Source organism: Leishmania mexicana, chromosome 25 (genome assembly GCF_000234665.1).
Source record: "Leishmania mexicana MHOM/GT/2001/U1103 complete genome, chromosome 25".
NCBI classification, from domain to species: Eukaryota; Euglenozoa; class Kinetoplastea; order Trypanosomatida; family Trypanosomatidae; genus Leishmania; species Leishmania mexicana.
This window is the reverse complement of record NC_018329.1, coordinates 157,842-177,888: the sequence shown is the minus strand read 5'-3', so window position 1 is coordinate 177,888 and position 20,047 is coordinate 157,842. Positions and strand designations below refer to the sequence as shown.

General features: G+C 54.4%; 4 protein-coding genes across 4 annotated transcripts; all 4 read left to right on the top strand.

The window, feature by feature from the left end:
• Window positions 1-2,196: 2,196 nt before the first annotated feature.
• Window positions 2,197-2,919, top strand: LMXM_25_0520 (putative RNA-binding protein; the record flags this gene model as incomplete). The annotated part of the gene is made up of 1 exon (XM_003876056.1): window positions 2,197-2,919. The coding sequence occupies one exon, from the start codon at window positions 2,197-2,199 to the stop codon at window positions 2,917-2,919; it is 723 nt and encodes a 240-aa protein (XP_003876105.1).
• A 1,070-nt stretch (window positions 2,920-3,989) lies between these two features.
• LMXM_25_0510 (hypothetical protein, unknown function) lies at window positions 3,990-5,687 on the top strand (the record flags this gene model as incomplete). The annotated part of the gene is made up of 1 exon (XM_003876055.1): window positions 3,990-5,687. One exon carries the CDS (start codon window positions 3,990-3,992, stop codon window positions 5,685-5,687), a length of 1,698 nt encoding a protein of 565 aa, XP_003876104.1.
• A 1,340-nt stretch (window positions 5,688-7,027) lies between these two features.
• Window positions 7,028-7,531, top strand: LMXM_25_0500 (RNA-binding protein, putative, UPB2; the record flags this gene model as incomplete). Its single annotated transcript, XM_003876054.1, has 1 exon — window positions 7,028-7,531. The coding sequence occupies one exon, from the start codon at window positions 7,028-7,030 to the stop codon at window positions 7,529-7,531; it is 504 nt and encodes a 167-aa protein (XP_003876103.1).
• A 9,053-nt stretch (window positions 7,532-16,584) lies between these two features.
• Window positions 16,585-17,109, top strand: LMXM_25_0490 (RNA-binding protein, putative, UPB1; the record flags this gene model as incomplete). The annotated part of the gene is made up of 1 exon (XM_003876053.1): window positions 16,585-17,109. One exon carries the CDS (start codon window positions 16,585-16,587, stop codon window positions 17,107-17,109), a length of 525 nt encoding a protein of 174 aa, XP_003876102.1.
• Between the last annotated feature and the right edge of the window lie 2,938 nt (window positions 17,110-20,047).

The window sequence follows — 20,047 nt, the reverse complement described above, 5'->3', positions numbered from 1 at the left end:
ATGTCGGCCAGGGCATCCTGCATGTTGTGCTGCAACTTACGAATGTAACGGCCGTACGAGCCGGCGAAGATGGCCACCGGCGGTATCATACACACAATCACGCTCGTCAGCAGCGGTGAGTAGTAGAGCATCACGGTGATGCTGCCGATCGTCTGCAGTAGATTCTTGCTGCCGTTTGTCACCGCCTCTGTCAGGGAGCTGCCCACAACGTTGCAGTCCATGGACAGTCGTTGCACGAGCGCGCCGGTGCGGTTCTCTGTGGAGTCGAAAAACGCTGCCGGTTGCCGCAAGATGCCGCTGTACAAGGCGCGGCGCAGCTTCGCGATAATGCTCTCGCCTGCGTAGCCGATGCAGTACAACCGCAGGTAGTTGCCCGTCGCACAGAGACTGAACCAGCCCAGCAGTTGCATCGACGTGCTGAGCGGCATCCTCCTCCTCCTCCTCCCCACTCCGCTACCTCTCCTCTCACACCCATCATCATCATCGTTCCCTCCTCCAGCAGCTCAACCATCTTTGGCGGCAGATCAGCCAGCATTCGCATTTCTTACATTATATATACACACACGTACGTATACATCTCTCTCTCTCTACTTGCTTCCACGCTTTCGATCTCGGCCGGTGTGCGTGGCTTGCATGGTTGGCGCTTCGTGGTCTTCTGGTCTCTGTCTTTTTTTTGTTGTTTCCGTTTCGCCTTGCCTGTTCACTTGAACGACAGGAAACGGCTGACAGCGAGCAGCAGCGGACGATTGCCGACGCAGACCAGCGAAGAGAGAAGCCGCAGACAAAGCGAAAAGACGCTGAGCCGCGCGCCCCCTATTCTTCTTCCACTTCCGCTTTTCGCCATTCAACGCAAGAAAGCCGGCGAGCAGCAGCAGCAACGGCTTATCGTGTACACAAAACAAACTTCATTTTTTTTTCGTGTAGTTTAGAGCTCCTCTTCTTGTTTGGCATCCTTGTACTCGCCTCCCGTCCTCCTCTGCGCTTCCGCTCTCTCGCTCTCTCTGTGTTGTCCGTGTCTTTCCTCTCCTCTCTGGCGCGCACATCTTTCCCCCCCCTTCGGTGTTCCGTTGGCTACTGTTTTGCGTTGCTCCCTTTCGGTGATTTCTGGAGACTTCCGTTTTTCTTCCGCTTCGTGTTGCTCTTGTCTTCTTTTCCTTTTCTGGCTTTGTTTTGGATCGCTGACAGCGGCGCTCGTAGATTAAATAAAGGGAATCACCTCAGCGCACACGCACACGTACACGTACACACAGGCAGACACGCATACAGCGTGAGCTGATAACGTCAACTTGCAAAGGAAAACATAATAATAGCAAGAAGAACTAAAAAAAGGCCGCAAGGAGAGAGGGCGCCTGAGGGAGACGAACAGCTCTTGCCGACGAACACTAACACACAGAGCGAGGCACTCATATATATATATATATATAGTTGTGGAACAGTGTTGTCGATATTGCCGCGTGCGTGACTCGCGATCTTTTTGTTGTAAGGTGCCCTTCTCAGCTGCCAATTGGCTTGTGCTTGCTTGCTGTCGTTTGTCTTCTCTTTTCACCCTTCGCTGCATTTCTTTACTCCTTTCGGGTTTTTTTGTGGGTGTGTATCTATACCTTTGGTGGACGTATCTTGCTTACCTTCCTCCATCCTCTCCTCCTCTCCTGCCCCCGCCCCACCCCCCTTCTTCGCCTCATCACTTCTCCTCTTCACGGCTCGACTGTTTCGTCCTCCTCGTTCATCCCTCGCCACATTGTCCTCCTTACTCTCGATTTTTTCTTCTCGACTTGTGCAGTACCGCGGTTGTGCGTGATCCCGATTTCCTCGCGTCTTTTCTTTGCACATCCGTATTTTTTTTTTCTTGTCTGCCCCTTCTATCGCTCACCATCGCACGCGTGCAGATAGCGTCCGGCCATTTCGTTGTGTGTCGCTGTCTTTTGGTTTCGCTGTGTGGTGGCCAATCACCGTGGGAGCTCATCTGTCGCAGAGCCAGACCTCCCCTCGAAGAGGTAAACACATCTTTGCTTTCCTTGTCTCTAGTGGTGCTTCTTCATCGTGCGCGTTCCTCTTCCTCTTCGTCTTTTTTTAAAATTTCGCCTCCCTGCGCTACTCGGTGCAGCAGACACACACACACACACACACCGAGAGACCGACAGACACCCCGTAGCAGATACGCAGCCACACACATCGACAAGGGCCCTGAAGAGAACTATGTCATTCGCGCAGAACGGGAGTGCCGCCTCGACCCCGGCGCAGCAGAGCAAGCCCGAGCCGATCGCTACTCCTGTCTCGGGTGAGGGCAGCACTTCTGGAGGCTACGCGTTCGACCCTGACGCGCTGCGCAACTTGATTGTCAACTACCTACCACCGCTGATGAATGAGGCGCAGGTGTACGAGCTGTTTGGCCAGTTTGGCAGGATCGAGAGTGTTAAGATTATCTACGACAAAATCACTGGCGAGAGTCGTGGCTACGGGTTTGTGAAGTACCAATTCTTCTTCTCCGCCACCTACGCCGTATCCTGCTTGAACCGGTTTGAGATTGGCGGCAAGAAACTGAAGGTGGCATACGCGAACGCCCCGGCAGCCAAGGAGGCGTACGACATGCTGCGACACTCGGCGGTGGCGCTGAACGTGCAGCAGCAGCAGGCCATGCAGTCCATGTACTACCACCAGATGATTCTTGCGCAAGAGCAGCAGGGGACGTCAGCCGCGAGCTCGGTTACCGCCTCGGCTCCGATGTTTGGTGGCGCCGACTACGGCCCATACATGAATAGAGTGGGCAGCGGCTACGCGGTGAGGCAACGCGACAGCGGTGCCGGCTATGCGCAAGGCATGTATCCGGGAATGGCGGCGGGCGGTGCCGTCTACCTTGCCGGTCCGTCCGCAAGTGGTAGCCGGATTATCACCCCAGCCATTGCCCCAATCGGCTTCTGAGCTCCTCTGTGCTACCGCTTTGGGTGAGGGCTGTCGTACTCCCCGTTGTTGTTGTATGTCGCGGGCTGCTTTTTTCCCCCGTTTTTTCCGAGAACATAATCTTTTTTCTGAACTCTGCGCCGCTCTGTTTTCTGCTGTCCTTGACGGAGCTGGTGGCCTTCTCTTTCTCTCCTGTCTCTGCACGCGGCGGTTGCTGAAGGGAATCTAACAAACAACGCGAAACGACAAAGGTAAGCACACAAACACATATATATATATATACAAAGGAAGGGGGAAAACGGAGTCGCCCCGCCGCTCCGGTAGCACAACCACGATCTTTGCCCCTCTCCGCCTCTCTCTTCCTTGTGATGATGTTTTCTCGTAGCCAGTTGTTCTTGTTGTGTGCCGTGTAACGTCGAGCCATTTCTGGGGCTTCTTCTGTTTTGTGTATTTAAACACTGTTCGTCTTTCCTCTTGTCGTTCCTTTTCCGCTGATGCTAACAAGACACGGTGGCGCGTCATGCGCACAGCTGGCGTGCCGATGCTCCTGCACACACGCACACGCACAGATCGTCGGCCAGTAAGTGACTTCCCCCTTCCCCAAAGTCACAAATCCTCTCTTCCATTCTATCGTCGGACACAAGCATGAGAAGTAAAAAGAAAAATGGACTGATGCTGCGCGTATACATACACGGCATACCTCGCGTTCTCTGGGTGCCCCGGCGCAGCCTTTCTGTGTGTCTCGCCTTCACCCTGGCCTCGCCCTCTCCCAGACGCTCTCGTGGCCCTACATGCTCGTTCTCGACGGATTCGTCTCCCTGCACACTTTCTGCCATTGGCCGTCGGCCCACATCACCTTCCAATACATCGACACACCTCTATGTGTGTAGACGTACCGTCACACGTTCAAGCATCCTCATAAACACGGACACCCAGGCGTCGACAGCTTGCGCTACTCAGCCTCCTGACACAGGACTGGAAAACCATCTTGCCCTCTGGCGTCCACTCGCCCTCTTTTTCCCATTCATGTGGGCATTGGTAGGCCGTCTTGGCACCGTAGGTAGTCCGAACGGACGCCGCAAACTGTCCGGATGCCGTTTTTCCCGCTGTGCTCCGCCGCCGCAGACTCACGCGCGACTTGCGATAAAGCGCCGAAGGTGCTCTTGACGACACCAACTGCCGCCGGTGACTGTGGACCAACGCATGTAGGATCCGCAGGCGCCGCCACCGGCGACACTGACGATGCAAACTGGTCGGCACTCAGCATTCTACACGTGTTTCATCTCGCCCATGTCGCCATCACGGTCGATACCGGTGTCTCCTCGTGCGTCGAGGAGATGAGCACGGCAGAGTTGGCGACCAGTGTACGACGCGTACTTTGTATGGGGCAGTCGACGCGCTGCAGCTCTGCTTCCACTGCTTCCAGGCAGGCGGCATCGGCACCGTACGTTGCTCGCGCACTTTTAGTGCGACTTCATGGGCTCGTGGAGGCGCATGAGCGCTTCTTGACGTGGATGCGCACACGCTCAATGACAGCAGCTCCAGAGGCATTGGATGATGCTGTAACAGAGGACGCCTTTTTGGCGGATGCAGCGACCTTTCTTCGTACGTTGCCGCTACCCGGTGCACTTCGCACATCCGCGCCTTCACCACCGGTGACAGAGCGACGCGCGCCGTCACGGCAATCTTCGTACGCTCAGGTGCTCAGCGCCAACCTCTACGCCATCAGCACCTTTGTGGAGGCTGCGGTTGTCACGGCGACAGCTGCGTCGCCACCCGCCCCCGACTCCCCATCGCCGACACTTCACCGCGAGCTCTGCTTCCTTCCTCAGCCGATAGAGACGGCTGCGCTGTCGCTGCTCTACTACCTGATAGCACTGACAGTGGACGTGGTGGAGGCCAGCGTGCTGTGCTGCTGCCGACTAGAGGGGCTTCAGTCCGCGCACGAGGGTGACAGGCAGCTAGTGTGTTTCCCGCAGAGGCTCGCGGATTTCTCCGCCACGTCGACGTCTGGTGTCCAGTTCACTGCTTCACCCTCATCTTGGCCTGCTACCCCATCTCTCCGTGTCGTCTTGTACACCGTCCTTCAGCAAGAGGGCTCCCACTTGTTGGCGCTCCTCCTCCGATGTGAGCAACGCGAAGGACAGTGCCCGGGCGAGATGTCCGACGCGGACCCGACACATCGTCGGCTGCTTACGCGACACTTGCTGCGCCGGCTTGGGCATCTCTTTTTCCACCCTCTGCGCGGCGATGGTACCCGCGTTGGCGTCACGAGTTGCACCACCGCCGTGGCTGCAAGCGACCGCACTGACGCGGCGATCGTCACTTGGATGGCAGAGCAGCTGCAGCACATTGTGTGCTTGAGCGTCCCCACGCCAGAGGGTGAAGGTTCGGGAAGCTCTTCGCGAGACTTTTCCGCTGCGCTTGCTGGCGAGGAATATCAACCACGCCGCTTTGAGGCTGAGATTCTTGCTGAGCTTCTTCGCCTGCTTATTGATCAGATTGATACGGACACCTCAACATCGCCATCGGGCGGAACCCTCGAGCGCGAGTGCTCCAACGGCGCCGTCTGTAGCAGTAGTGGCAGCATTGCCCGACGCACTTCGGCTACGGCAGACGCTGTCACCGACTTGGCGCGGCGAATAGGATATCTAGTACTTCTGTCTCCAGCCATCGAGGCTGCACCGGCGCTCGGTAGTGGCACTCGCTCGCGCTGCCCGGCACGGGAGGCGTTGGTGAAGGCACGCGAGTGCGTGCTGCGCTTTGCGCTGAATCCTACCATGCAGTGACACTAGGGTGTGTGCAGTGAAGAAAGGTGTGGTGGTGGTGACGGTGGCAGTGGCACAGAAGTGCTAGTATGTCACCCTCGGCAGTGTGAGGTCGGGGGCGGGAGGAGAAGTGCAGGATTGAGGGCCACACCGCTACAAGGCTTTTTGGCGGTTCGCTTTTCCGCATCGCCGCCTCTGTGCCCTTGAACGATTTCTCTGTCTCGCCTCTACGCTCCCTTGCTGTAGTCCTTGTCGGCTCTCGTCCACGCCCATATGCCTACCCCATACGTCGCTTCTCCGGCACCGCACTCTTGCGTGCGTGTTTTGTCTGCACTTCCCTTCGCGTTTCGCAGCTGCCTTACTTGGCGCATTCATCTGCTACGACTGCTCTCATTACGTTCTCTGTTTGCTGTATGTCGGTTTTGTGCTACTTGTACATCCTGCTGACCATGCAGAGTTTCCTTATGACTCCCTTCCTCGAAAGGTGCAGTCGTGCCAGCTTGAAATGCTACCCCTGCCGGTCCCCTCCTCCCCTTTTGCCTCCCTTCCCCCTCCTCCAATGGCGCGCCGTGTCGCGTTACAGCCTTGGCTGCGGAGTTTATCGGGGGGGGGGAGTGGCGGTCGGATACACTCGCTCTATGCGATGTCTTCCTTTCCCCCTCCTTGTGAGAGCTTCTTCGCCATGCACCCCGCCTCCTGCTCCGTGGGCGTTTCTCTTTCCCTTGGCATTCCTCACACATGTACACATACACAAAACACACTGCCCTCCTTGCTTTCTCTACTTCACCTTCTTTTCCCCTATGCCCCCCCCCCCCACCACCACCACCAACACCGCCGCCGCCGCCCCACATGTCATTTTCCCCACCTCCATCACACGCACGCGCCCATGCACATGCTTGCACGCCACGCCGCCAACGCAGATTTCCCTCGCCTTCTTTCTTCGTCCTCGTCCTCTCTTTTCTTCCCTCCCTCCCCACCACCAAACGGCCCCACCACTCCTCCCATTCCTCAAGCAATCTCTCCCCGTCTCCTCCTTCTCTTCCACAAGCACACACGTATTCTTTCGTGTCTTGACCGCTCTCCCTCTCTCTCCCTCCCACACCCACAACACACCCACACCCACACCCACACACAGTAGGTAACCCCTCCGCCTCTTCCAACGAACAGCAAGAGGAAGGTCTTCTCTCTTTCTCTTTCTCTGTGTCCTTTGACGTCCTCCCGCGATCACCATCTTGGTTGTGACTTCCTGCTCCCTTTTCTTACACGAGCCTTTCTTTCTCTGGCGTCTCTGCGAATCCTCCCGATCTCCTTTTGCTCGTCTGCGTACCTTGAACTTGCTGCAACGTTGAACGAGAAGAAAAATGGCGCAGCACATGACCCCCCAGCAGCAGCCGCCTCAGCAGCAGCCGCCGCAGCAGGTGTACAACCCCGAGCCGGAGGCACTGCGTAACCTGATGGTGAACTACATCCCCACCACTGTCGATGAGGTGCAGCTCCGCCAGCTGTTCGAGCGATTTGGCCCGATCGAGGGCGTCAAGATCGTGTGCGACCGCGAGACGCGCCAGAGCCGCGGCTACGGCTTCGTGAAGTACCACTCCGCGGCGTCCGCGCAGCAGGCTGTGAACGAGCTGAACGGGTTCAACATCCTGAACAAGCGCCTGAAGGTGGCGCTTGCGGCGTCGGGCAACCAGCGCCAGCGCAACTACAACCCGCAGCAGAACGCGAACCCTGCTGCGAACATGGGGTACTACGGTGGCAACTTCGCTGCCGGCTACCCGCAGGCGAACCCGTACGCGCAGCATCAGATGATGGCGATGCAGCAGCAGTACATGATGCAGCAGCCGGGACAGCAGCCTCGCCAGTAAGTCGCGGCGGTGTCGCGATTGTTTGGTGACAGTGGTTTAGCCAAAACGGGCAACCACACAACAGAAAAGAGAGAAGAGAAAAAAAACGCAAAGAACATGTGCGTGTGGCGTCGAGGAGGTGTGGACGCCGGGACCGGGGAAGAAGAGTGGACGACACGGATAAAACAACGACTACCGGAGAAAAAAGCGGATGGCAAACGCCCAGCGGTCGCACGTCAGCGGCGCTGCGGATGTTTGTACCGGCGTTAGAGGTCAAATTTGAGAAACGGCGTGAAGCGATGGACAAACAGGTCGGCGGACGAGACGAAGAACCGGACTGGACGAGAGGAATCAAGAAGAAAAAAGAGCGGAAGGGACGGTTGCATATCATTTGCGAAAGAAAGAAATTGCCATCATTGCGCGTGTCCTTCTTTGAGGTGATTGTGAGCGCGCGCGAGCTGGTGATGCCGGTGATGGCGGGGCAGCGGCCAGCGCGACGGGGAAAAAGGGCATTGATGAGCTCCGGCGTATACACTGGTCAGAGAATCATCTCAGACCTCTTCCGGGCTCCTTGCTCTCCTTTTGTTTTCCTAATGGGTTACCATTTCTCAGCTGACGTCTCAGGTTCTGTTCGGACTGTGCACGTGTGCGAGTTTGCAGAAGAGGAAGGCAACACAAAATGCGCACGAGTCATGCTGTGCAGAGGGGTGAGAAGGACACGTGTGAACGCATTGATCTGGCGCTTCTACGCGTACTTGTGCTTGCGACTTTCCCCTCCCCCCTCAACATGTGGGGGCCTGTGTGCTCGTCTGGTGTTCTCCTCTTCGGCCCTTCTCTGTTGCGTGGGAGTGTGCGTGTTTCATTCGACTTTGTATTTGTTCGCATAGAGTAGGACGAAGACGTGGATCGGCGCGCATGTGTTCGAGTGTGTCGCCCCGTCTGACCCATTTTTCTTTTGTTGGTGTCGATCCCGATCTGCTCTTCTTTTTTGTTGCTTGGTTGTTGCTCACTTTTCTCCCCCTCATGCTACTTGCCATGCCTCTCTCCCTCTCTCTGTGCTGTTTGCGTGTCCGTGCAGTGGAGTGCGTGCGTCACTCTGCCTTTCGCCTTGACGGTCGTAGACACACACACATACACACATACACATATGTATTTGTACGCATAAATACATGCACTTTTCCACTGCCTCTTTTTTTTGCTGCACTCCTGTCGGAGTGTACGGATTGTGCGTGGTGGATGGATGGACAGATGATCGGCATCCGTGATCGTTGTTTGGGTGGTGGAGAGGACGGCTCGTACATTGTCGATGCGTGTGTGCGTGCATTTCTGCCTCTCTCGCTGTGTGCGTGTGTGCGCGTGGGTTTGTTTGCGTGTTATCGTGCCTTTTACATGCGTGTGCTCGTCTCTCTCTCTCGTTTCGCGTGCTGCCTTCCTGTCTTGTGGAGCCTGCCTTGTTGCCTTGTTCGTTTTTGCCATGTCTCTGTCTGTTCTACGTGATTCCTCGTCTCGCGATCGCCTACATCGCCTTTTCTCAAGTCTTTTGCACACTATCCGCCGCCTCCCTTTTCTTGATTCACCTCTTCTCCAACCCCTGCCCACGCCCCCGCCCCCTTTGCTTGCGTGGACCACACACACGCAGACGCAGACGCACACGCACACGCACACGCACGCTCCTCCCCCTCACGCCCCCTTCACCTTTCACGTATGCCTCTCCTTACCGTTGGATATACCACCGTCAACACGATTGCTTGCGTGCACATGCAAGAAAAAAGATGTGCACGGGTCACATCGTGTCTCTGACATTCTCGCTCTTCTCACCTCCCCATCCCCCCGCCACCACCCGTCTTGACGGTCACTGCACACATCCACGCCGATGCCAAACCGGCACTCTCATGAGAAGGGAAGAGGGCATGCCCATGAAGCGGGAGAAAGGAAAATAAAGACAAGGAGAAGAGAAGCGGGCCAAGGGAAAAGACGTTGAAACACGCACACACCAAGATGTAGTAGAGGGGGCCACGAATGCTTTTCTGTTTCGACACACGCCCACTACTCACACGGACGCTCGATGACAAGGTGTCCCCCGCTCTTCTCTCTCTCGCTCCATTTTTGTTGTTGTTTAGTTTGCCTTTCTCGGCCTCCGCTGCCTGGATCTCCCCCACCACCACCTCCTGGCGCGTTACCGTTGTCCTTTTTTTTCGTGTGTGCGTGTATGTGTATGTATTTGTGTATTCTTGAGCTGAGCCGCATGTCCCGTCCCCGCCGTAGCGACCATGACGGGCCCACACAGGCACACACCGACCGCAAAGAAATTCATTCGAGCGATTGACTTGAAAGGAGCCTCTTCATGCGCGTGAGTGCGCGTATTCTCTGTCTGTCTGTCTGTCTCTCTGCACCTCCATGCTCCTCTGCGTTTCGCTTCTGTCTTTTTGTTTTTCCTGTGTTGGTCTCCGTCTTTCTTCACCTTCAGCTACCGTTATTGTTGTCGTAGATGGATATGAGTGGTGCTGATTGCTGCTACACACATGTACCACCTCCACGACTGCCACATCACATTAGTCCCTTTCCCTTGCCCTTTTTACCCAGGTTACGTGTCGATCATCGCGCGTCTCTCTCTCTCACTGCCACATGCGCCACCTTTGCTTACTGTTCATTTTCCGTTTCGTTTTCCTCGAGTTACGGTATCTTCTCTCCGTTTTTTTTTGATTTTTGATTTTTGATTTTGTCTCCACTACATCTCTCTCTCTCTCTCTTTCTCTCTCTTTGTTTTGTTTTCCAACTCCCTTCACATTTTCTTTTTCTTCCCCCCTTTGAGGTGTTGGTCTCTCCTCCTCCTCCTCCTTTGTGCTTTCCTTCGTTGTTTGCTTGACGCCCTTTTTTTCCCCCACCCCTACCTCTCTCTGTCTCTCTGTCGTTATGCGAGTGCTCACGCCCAGGTTTGCTTTTTCTTCTTCTTCGTGCCGTCGCCTTGCGGTTCCATGTGCCGGTTTTTTGTGTGGTCGTCGTCTTTATTATTTTTAGTTGCTTCATTTTTGGCGTCATTTGATTGTTGTCTTTTTTTTTTTCACTTTTGATGGTCGAAGGAGCGGACAAGCCGATCGCCACGAGCGGGAGGAAAAAGAAAACAAGGAAACATAACAAACGGAAAGTAAAAGATGCAAAGGGTCGATAAGAAAAAGCACACACACACACACACACACGCACACACACACGCATGCATGCATGAATGCATGCATACATTGACCGCCATAAAAAAAAAGAGTGCAACGCCCCATGAACCCAAGACGAAGCGAACAGCAACAAAACGAAGGAAAACGTGCGACGGCGACGGGCACAAAAAAAAAACGTCGAGATGGCCCACGAAAACAGACCGAAACGAAAAGCGAAATGACGGATGGCGTTCAAGACACACACACGCTCGCACGTGCACCCAGGCACGTACGTATTCCATGCGAGAAAGACAGTTGAAGGAGAGGAGGACGGAAGGAAAACAGCCGTTGCGGTGGTGCCGCCCGTCAAGCTTTGCCTGTGTCCTTTGTTTCTTGCGTTCTCCTCATCTGTGCTTTTGATCTGTCAGGCTCACGAACGAATGTGTACGTGCAGGTGCACGCGCGAGTGCGAGTGTGCGTGTGTGGACTTCCATCTGGCTGCTGTTTCGTGCCTCTATGTCACTCCGCACACCTCTCTCTTTTTTCCCACGTGTGCACGTGTGCTTTTATGTATGCCTGCATCTCTTTTTTCTTTCCGTTCTTGCCGCCCGTGTATGAGGGTCCTCTCTCTCTTTTTTTTTATCGGCGTGGGGCAGTGGGGGGAGGGGGAGGGGGTGGGGCGTCAGAAGGGTACACATACGGATACATTTTATACATCTGACAAGCACACACAGATAACATGCTCATGCACGCCAGACTAGGTGTTGGCTTGATGTGTGTATGTGTGTATTGTTTCTTCTGTATCTTTGTTTCTGTGTCTGCCGTCCACATTTCCTGATCGTGTACGCCCCTCCCCCCTCCCCCTTCCTCTTTGTCGTTGCATGTCCCCCCCCCCCCACACCCTCGCTGTCTCGTGCCCTTTCATTGCTTCTCCTTTCTCCTTTCTCCTTTTGTGTGTGTGTGTTGTTGTGTGTGGTTGTGGTTGTTGCTCCATCATCTCATTGCTCGCTGTATCTCTCCCCCGACTCTTTTCACGTCACCCCGATGACGCACTCCCCCTCCCTCCTTCGTGTAGCGCTCCTTGCCTCTCCCATTTGATGCCCTGCCCCATGTTGCACTTAGTGAAGGTTTTTTTCTTTTTCTTTGTTTTCTCCACGAAAAGAATGGTCGCAGCAGCATGCAGGAGAAGGAGGGGAGGAATCACTCCGAGGCGACGACTGTATTTTCTTTTTCGTTTTTTTTTTCGCTTTCAATCATGTTCCTTTGTAGGTGTCTGCGTGTGTCTGGGTAGCTTCTCTAACCACCACCACCATACACACACACACACACACATACACACACACACTCCCACACTCGTACGCGGACATCGGTGCCCAGTTCCTGGGGGACCGAAAAGAAAAAAGGGAGAGCAGACCTTCACCTGTCCGCTGCTCTCTCCCCCCCACACACGCGAGAAAAAAAAACATACGTTGATGTGCTTGGGGCTGGAATGCTGATTTTCTGTCATGCTTCTCTCTTCTTCTCCATCTCTCCGCGGCACTGTTTTCTTTTTCTTTTTTTTGTTTTCGTTTCGAGTGTCTTGCCGCTCACCGCCTCGCCCCCCTTTTTCCAGTTTTTCTCCCGGTAGATGCCGGCGTCTACCGTGTAGCTGCTCGTTCGCGCCTCTTTTTTTCGTTGTCCTCGGCTGTGTGTGTATGTGTGTGTGTGTGGCCTGATGAGTGCGTCTCCCGCTCTCCGTGCTGGCACACGCATAGAGAGGCGCATACACACACATATATATATACAGACAACTGAATCGGCGGCAGAAGAAGGGAGCTGATGTGACGCTCAAGAGAAGCGTGACTATACGCCGGTGCCAGGCGAGGTAAGAGAGGGAGAGAGTTGACCGAAACACACACAAAAGAGAATAAAGTGGCCCCGTTACTGGCGTCACAGGAAGTGCGCACACGAGATGTCAGAAAACGGATGCGGAGGGCTTGGAGCGAGAACGAGCGAGGACGGGGCAGTACAGGTATAGACGTCTATGTTGGCACATAACGGTGTTCTTGGGGCGTAGCAGAGGGGCGGGTGTATACGCGGATACGCGAGTTTTATTTTGGTGTGAGGCTGCTTGTATAACCTTTCTCTCTTTTCCCGGCCTTCTTTCCTCGTTTTTCCCTTGTTCTCCCTTGTTTCAAGGACGTGGAGTCAGCGATGGTCACATCACAGACAAGCGCAGACACACACACGCACACGCACGCACGCACGCACGCACAAATGCCTTCCCCCATACGCCCTCATCATTGACCACCACTCTTTTTTTCCCCCTTTTCTGTATGTTTATGTGTGTGGTGTGTGTGTGTGTGTGCGTGTGCGTTTCCCCTTCCCTCTCCACGACTTTAAGCGGCTCACTGTGTGTCTTTCTTGTGTGTCTTTGTGTTGTTGTTATTTCGTTCCCCTTTTTTTCTTCCTCTTCTTGCCCCCTCCCCCCTCCTCCTCCTCCTTTTCCCTTTTGCTTCGCCTTCGTTGTGCTCCGTCTTTTGTTTGGTGTATTGTTGGCGTATTGCGCGTGCGCATTTTTTTCTTTTGTGTGTGTTCGCCTTCTTCTTTGTTCTCCTTTTTTTTATTGTTGTTGTTGCTTCCCCTCCCCTCCTGAGGGCTGATGAACTTGTTTCCATCTCTCTCTCTCTGTCCGTCTGTCTGTCTGCCTGTGTTGGCCTCCCTCCTTTTCTTTTCCACGCCTCTCTCTGTGTCTCTCCTACGACGGATTTTTTTTTTCGGTTCTCCTTCCTTCTCATCTTTTTCCTTTGGGGCGTAGACAACGGAATGTGTGCACGTGCGTGTTTCACCTTTTCTCTATCTTTGTGCTTGCTTCCGTGCTCGATCGCCCTCCCTGCTTTCAACCCTCCATCACGGAGCGTTGCGCCACGCCTCCCCCTTCCCCTGCCTCTCCTCTGATCGAGGTGCTTCTCTTCTTCCTACTCCCTCCCTCCTTCGTTATATATATATATATATATATTCTTCTTCCTCTATCTCGCGTGTTACGCGTGGCCTTGCGTGCTTCTCCCCTCCCTTCCTCCCGCCCCCCGCCAGCCGATGTACACAGCCACCAAAGGCGTGCACCAGAGAACAAGAGGAGGCCAAGAGAGAAAAAGAAGAAGGGATACAGAAATGGAAAGTACGAGGCCAGGCACTACAAGGGCCAAAAAAAAGAACAAAACGGAGAAGCGGGAAAGGGGTGGGGTGGGGTGGGGGCACCCGAATGATGCTGGCAGTGGCGGAGGGGGGCAAGGCAAGACAACTTTATAGGAAACAAAGACAAAGAAAACAACAACCGAAACAATCGTGGCGAATGTGGTGAACCCCTCCCTCCCTCCCTCACCCCTCTTCAAAAAAAGAAAGAAAGAGACCCGTTCACAGATTCAGCACGCAAAGGCTCACGCGTCGCATCAACGAAGACCTGAAGTATAAAGAAGAAGAGGACTCGTCCTCCCTCGTGGCTGATTTATTTATATATAAATAAATGTAGGATGATGATGCAAGCGAAAGCGAAGAAGAGCAGCAACGACGACTACAAAAAAAGGCCCTCCTTTTTCCCTCTCTCCTTCTCAACAAAGAAACGACCAAAAAAAACTTTACAAGGGAGAGCGAGAGCGAGAGCGAGCACGAAGTGAGACTGAACAAGCAAAAAAAAGGGGGCGGTGCAGTGGAGAGGGGGGGGGAGGCGAGATGAGCACACTCTTCTCCCTCTACGTGTGTCGCTGCCCCTCCCCCCTCCCCCCGCACGTCTTCCTCTTTTTCTTCTCGATCTGTTCTTGGTGATGACGTGTGTCTTGTTCGCTTCTGTTGTCTTTTGCGTTACTGGTTGGCGTTGGTGCTCGTGTTGCCGTGGTGTCTGTGTCTGTGCGCATCGGGCCGTACACCTCTCACACCAAGGCGGGTGTAGCTCACCCACATACATATGAGCATACTTACGCACATGCGAGGTTTCGAAAGCACCCACACCGACCCACCCACACCACACACAGACAGAAACGAAAAAGAAAAACGACAACAGAAGGGGCGAAACATGTCGAGCCGCCACGGCAGCACACACCACAAAAAAAAACAACAGAAGAAAAGGAACGAGAGGAAAAAGCGAAGAAAAAAAGAAGGACAACACGGCTACGCTCCAGACGCTTTCTGATTGCCTCCTCCCCTCCCTCCCTCCCTCCCTCTCCCCCAAAAAGAAGAGACAAGAGCAACGTTTCCCCCCTTTTTTCCAGTGTGCATGCGTACGTACGTGCGTGCGTGCGTGTGTGTGCTCCTCCACTTCCTTTTTTTGGGTTTGCTCTCTTTCCTCTTCTTTTTTTCTTAATCTTCGCCTGCAAGCTTGTGCTCCACGAATGATGACGATGTTCATGTGTCTGCGAGAGTTTTTCCTTTGTAGAGAACCTGCGCTCTTCTTGTTGGTGCTGTGGTTGGTACTGCCTTGGGCGTTTGTGCAGGAGCAGCTTGACGACACTTGCGCCGTCATGCACGCCTTTTGTGTGAAGGTAGGCATGAAAGAAGAAAAAAGCCGAAGAAAACGACTGCGGTGGTGGGGGATGGGGTCGAGCGGGTGGTCATTGTTTTGACTCCACTCTCCTCTCTCATTTTTTTTTCGGTGCGCTCAGCTGACACCCCACCTCCACACACACGCACAAACACACAAACCGCCAAAGTGCTCGAAGAAAAACAAGAACCCGGCAATCATCGATACACACACACGCGCACACACGCATCCACCCACCAAGACACACGAACACAGCCGTTCGCGTACGCATCTGTGCATTCGTATACACGCAAACAGTAGGATTGTTCACCCTGTGTTTTTTTTTGCTTTGCCTGTTTATGAACCTCTTTCTCGTGCGTGCATGTGAAATTAATAAATCAGCCAAGTCGCTTGTTTCAGATGTGGTGTCCGTGTGTGGCCTGCCTGCCTGCCTGCCTGCAAGCACGTGAGTGGCTCTGTCCACGATAGAAGTCAAAACAACGGGAGGAAGGAGAGATGAAAGAAACGAAACCAACAAACTTCTGTGAACGTAGTGGTTGCAGCAGTCGTCATTACACATGCGCACACGCACGCACGCACAGACACATACAAACATATGGACAGCCGAAGCAGGAGAGAGAGGATGAATGAAGAAGCGAAGACTGGCGTGGAATGATTTCACGAGTTGGGATGACAGGTCTCTGCCCCGTGGCCGCCTCCTCTCATCCTCTTTTTTTCTTCGCTCTCTGGTTCCAAAGCGTTGCTTGGCATATGTGCGTGTGTGTGATGCGCGCGCGTGTGTGTAGGCTTGCTGAGGAGTGGCATGACGAAGCGTCCGCAGCAGCCAAGAGAAGTCTCAAGCAAAAAGAAGCAACGTCGTTGTCTCTTGCACGTGCGCCCATGCTGTGCCATACTGTGTGGTCTCTACGTGCACGCAAGACGCACGTACACACAGACACAGACACACAGACCCCGCCGCGAGTGCTGGATCTTGCACTGTCGTACTACAGTTGCTCTTTGCCTTATGCGTCTCTCTTTCCTCTGCCTCTACACTCATCCCCCACGCCTTGCCTCTGTTTCCCCTTTTTCTTTTGGCTTCGCGTTGCCCACTCTTCCTCGCTTGACGCATGTTCGTTGCACGTACATGCGTCTGTGTGTGCATACATTGTCGTATGTGCACCACTTCTATCCCCCGCCACTCTCACACCTTTACACCACTTCCTCCTCCGACCCCCCCCCACACGTATACATGCATGCACGTACACCCAATTATTGGCAGATTCTTTGCTCTCTTCTTTTTTGTTTGTATTTTCGCCTTTTCCACCTCATTTCTCGCCCAGCGTCGTGCCGCCCCTTTTTCGCCTCCGCCAATCCTCCCGATTTCCATCTCTCTCCCTCTCTCCTCCTCCACACTAACCCACTTCACTTCCGTAAACATGTCTCAGCAGATGACCCCTCCTCAGCAGCAGCCCCCGCAGCAGCAGCAGCAGCTCCAGCAGCAGCCGCCGCAGCAGGTGTACAACCCCGAGCCGGAGGCACTGCGTAACCTGATGGTGAACTACATCCCCACCACTGTCGATGAGGTGCAGCTCCGCCAGCTGTTCGAGCGATTTGGCCCGATCGAGGGCGTCAAGATCGTGTGCGACCGCGAGACGCGCCAGAGCCGCGGCTACGGCTTCGTGAAGTACCACTCCGCGGCGTCCGCGCAGCAGGCTGTGAACGAGCTGAACGGGTTCAACATCCTGAACAAGCGCCTGAAGGTGGCGCTTGCGGCGTCGGGCAACCAGCGCCAGCGCAACTACAACCCGCAGCAGAACGCGAACCCTGCTGCGAACATGGGGTACTACGGTGGCAACTTCGCTGCCGGCTACCCGCAGGCGAACCCGTACGCGCAGCATCAGATGATGGCGATGCAGCAGCAGTACATGATGCAGCAGCCGGGACAGCAGCCTCGCCAGTAAGTCGCGGCGGTTTCGTGCCACTGTTTTTTTTGTTGGTGTGCTCGATGTCACGATTCTTCGAGGCCCGAGGCCGCGCGAGCACCGCTGTGTGTTGCGTGACGAGGTGATGGTTGTCCAAGGGCCTGCAGGAACACACTTCGGCTCCGCGCTGCCGGATGTGCTGACGGCGAAGGTTGTTAGCAGGACGTGGGCGGAGTCAGACGGGGAGCCCGTTTCTATGTCCCTTTTTCGTTCTCTCCGTGTTGGTGGGACGCCGTTTGCGCACATGTCAGCGTCTCTCTCTTTTTTTCCCTCTGCGGGTTTATGTTTTTGTTTTGCTGTAGGAGAGCGGGAGGGAGAACGTCTTACGGGAGAGGGGTCGAGGAGGGGTGACAGGGGTGGGGGACGGTGGGTGATGGGTAAGGAGTTTGGCTTGCCGTGATGTGGCACGTGTCGTGCCGCATCACCTGAGCTCTAATAAGCAAGGGAAGAAAAGAATTCGAAACAGCAACAACCAAAAAGGAATGTTGATCATCATCGAAAGTCGAAGGGAAGAAAGAAAAGAGAATATTGAATCAGGCACACACGTTGTATCCGCGTGTGGGCACGGGTTGCGGTCGGCGGCATGTGTCTTGGGTGCGCGTTATGGAGCTCAGCGCTATGTATGTATATAGTTTTTGGTTGCGCGCGCGTGTCTCAGTGTCTGCGCAGACGTCTCTGCCTCCTTTTTCGTCTCTGTCGTTCGTGGTTGAGAAAATGAGGGGAAGGGGAAGGGGGGAGGGTGACGATGCGGCGCGCCAATCTCGCACAGGCTTATCATTGCTACGACACGTACGCTGACACGCCCTCATACGAGCACACCCGCAGACAACGGTGATGGGTCGCGTTTCATCCATAGCCATGGACGGGGCGAAGTGGTTTCGTGCTTCCCTCCCCGCCCAGCCACTTTGTCTCGCCTTCGCCGCTTGTGATTGTTTGGTTTCTCTCTTTCCTTCGTTCTCTCACTCGTTTTACAGCATATTCCTGACCACGCAGCGTGCTTTCTCACTGTCTCACTCTCTCCCTCCTCAGTTTGCTTCGCTTTGTTCTTATTCACGCGCGCGTGTATGTGTGCGAAGCGCGCGCTCTCCCTGGGCCATTTTGTGTTTTGGTTGGTTGCTGGCTTGGCTCTTCTTCTGTTCGTTCCACTTGACATGTCTGCGCAGAAGATGAAAAAAAAAGAAGGCAGAAGGAAACGGAAAGGCAAGCGAAGAACAAAAAAGTAGCACACATGCACACACTCACACTCACCCTGTAGCTACTTTCGGTCCCCTCCCTAATCCTCACCGACTCGCTGGAGTGAGTGAGTGTGCGCGGCGGGGCAGCGACTGTCTATCTCTCTCTCTCGGTAGCGTTTTCCAGTTAGTGAGTGTGAGCGTGTCTTTGTGTCTTTCCTTGGGCAGGTGAATCGGTCATCTCTTCATTTCTTTCGTTCTTGTTTGGCCCAGCGGTGAGAGACACACGTGGGGTTGCCCAGGGAGATTCTGCTGCACTGCCTATTGAGTGGCGCATCTCCCTTCATCTCCCGATTACGCACCATCATCGCCACCTCCCTATCCGTCTCTTAGGCTCGTGCTTGGCCCACGTGCCTGCACCACCACCACCACCACCATGATCATCTGTCTTGATGTCTTTTCTTTTCCGGCTTCTTGATTTTTTGGGTCGGTGTAGCTCCCACACGTATTCACGCATTTTCCGTCGCCTCCTTATCTTGTCTTGAGTCTCATTTGTGCTTCTTTTTTTTTCGCGCAGGTTTCGCAGTGCAACGACACATTATTCATTGATCTCTCGCCTTCTCTGTGCCTTCCTTGTGGTCCCTGCTGGCCACATCCTTTGAAGCGGTTCACGTTGTGCGCGATTGCCTTCTCTCAGTCTGTGTGCGTCTTTGTTTATTCCTTGCTGCTCTCTTCCCCTCTCGCCTTCTCACCGCCGTCTCTGGCCATCACCACGCAGCTCGTGTCTCGGTTCTTCTCCGGTGGCGCGCGGGTGTGGCCAAGCTCTTGTAGGGGCCCCTGCGCCACTAGCATCAGGGGAGGGGGAGGCCAAAGATCTGCAGCGGAGGCAGTGTGTGTGTGTGTGTCTTCTGTAGGCGCCTTGTGCACAGACATGCACACACACACGGACACAGACGTACACAAGATCGCAGAAAGAAACGCGAGAGGGTGATGGGGAAAAAATCAGAAAAGGATGGAGGAGCCGAACAACAACAACAAAGATTCGATAAACGGTGATTGTGATGATCTGCGTGTGCTCTTGTGTAACTCGACGTGTGTGAGTGTGCATGTGTTCTCCGTTGCTCCTCATTCTCCTGGTGGTCTTTGTTTTATGCTGTCTTAAGCATTCTCTGTCTCTCTCTCTCTGCGAGTATGCTTGTCTTTATCAGCGAGCGAGCGCGCGCTTGCGCTCCTCTGCGTGCGCGTTATGACGATCGTGTGTGTATGCGCGTGTGTTTGTATGGCGTGGCGGTCGACAGGAGTAGCAAAGATAAAAAAGAAAATGCGGAAATAATGGAGAAGAGGATGAGAGCGAGTCGATGGGGATAGATTGCATAGAAAAAAAAGAGAAACACGAGTGCGCCTCGCTTCCCCTCCCTCCTCTCTCTTATCTCTCTTCCTCCAGACCTCCGCCTCCAGCACAGGTACACACACACACACACACACATGCCGATAAAGAGAGGTGTACGCGCATAACGGAGGCACAACATGAAGGACAACGAAAGAACGAAAGAAAAGAACGGGAGTGCATTCCTTCAAGACCCATGCTGGACCCCTCCCCCGTCCTCGCCGCTACCCTCCTTTCGTTGCATCTTTATGAGTTCTCTCTTGGTTTCTGTCGTTTAGTAGTTTGTAGATGGCTCATCTTGGTTTGCTTCTGTTGTCTTTGTGTGTCTGACTTCATGCCGTGCACACACACACACATA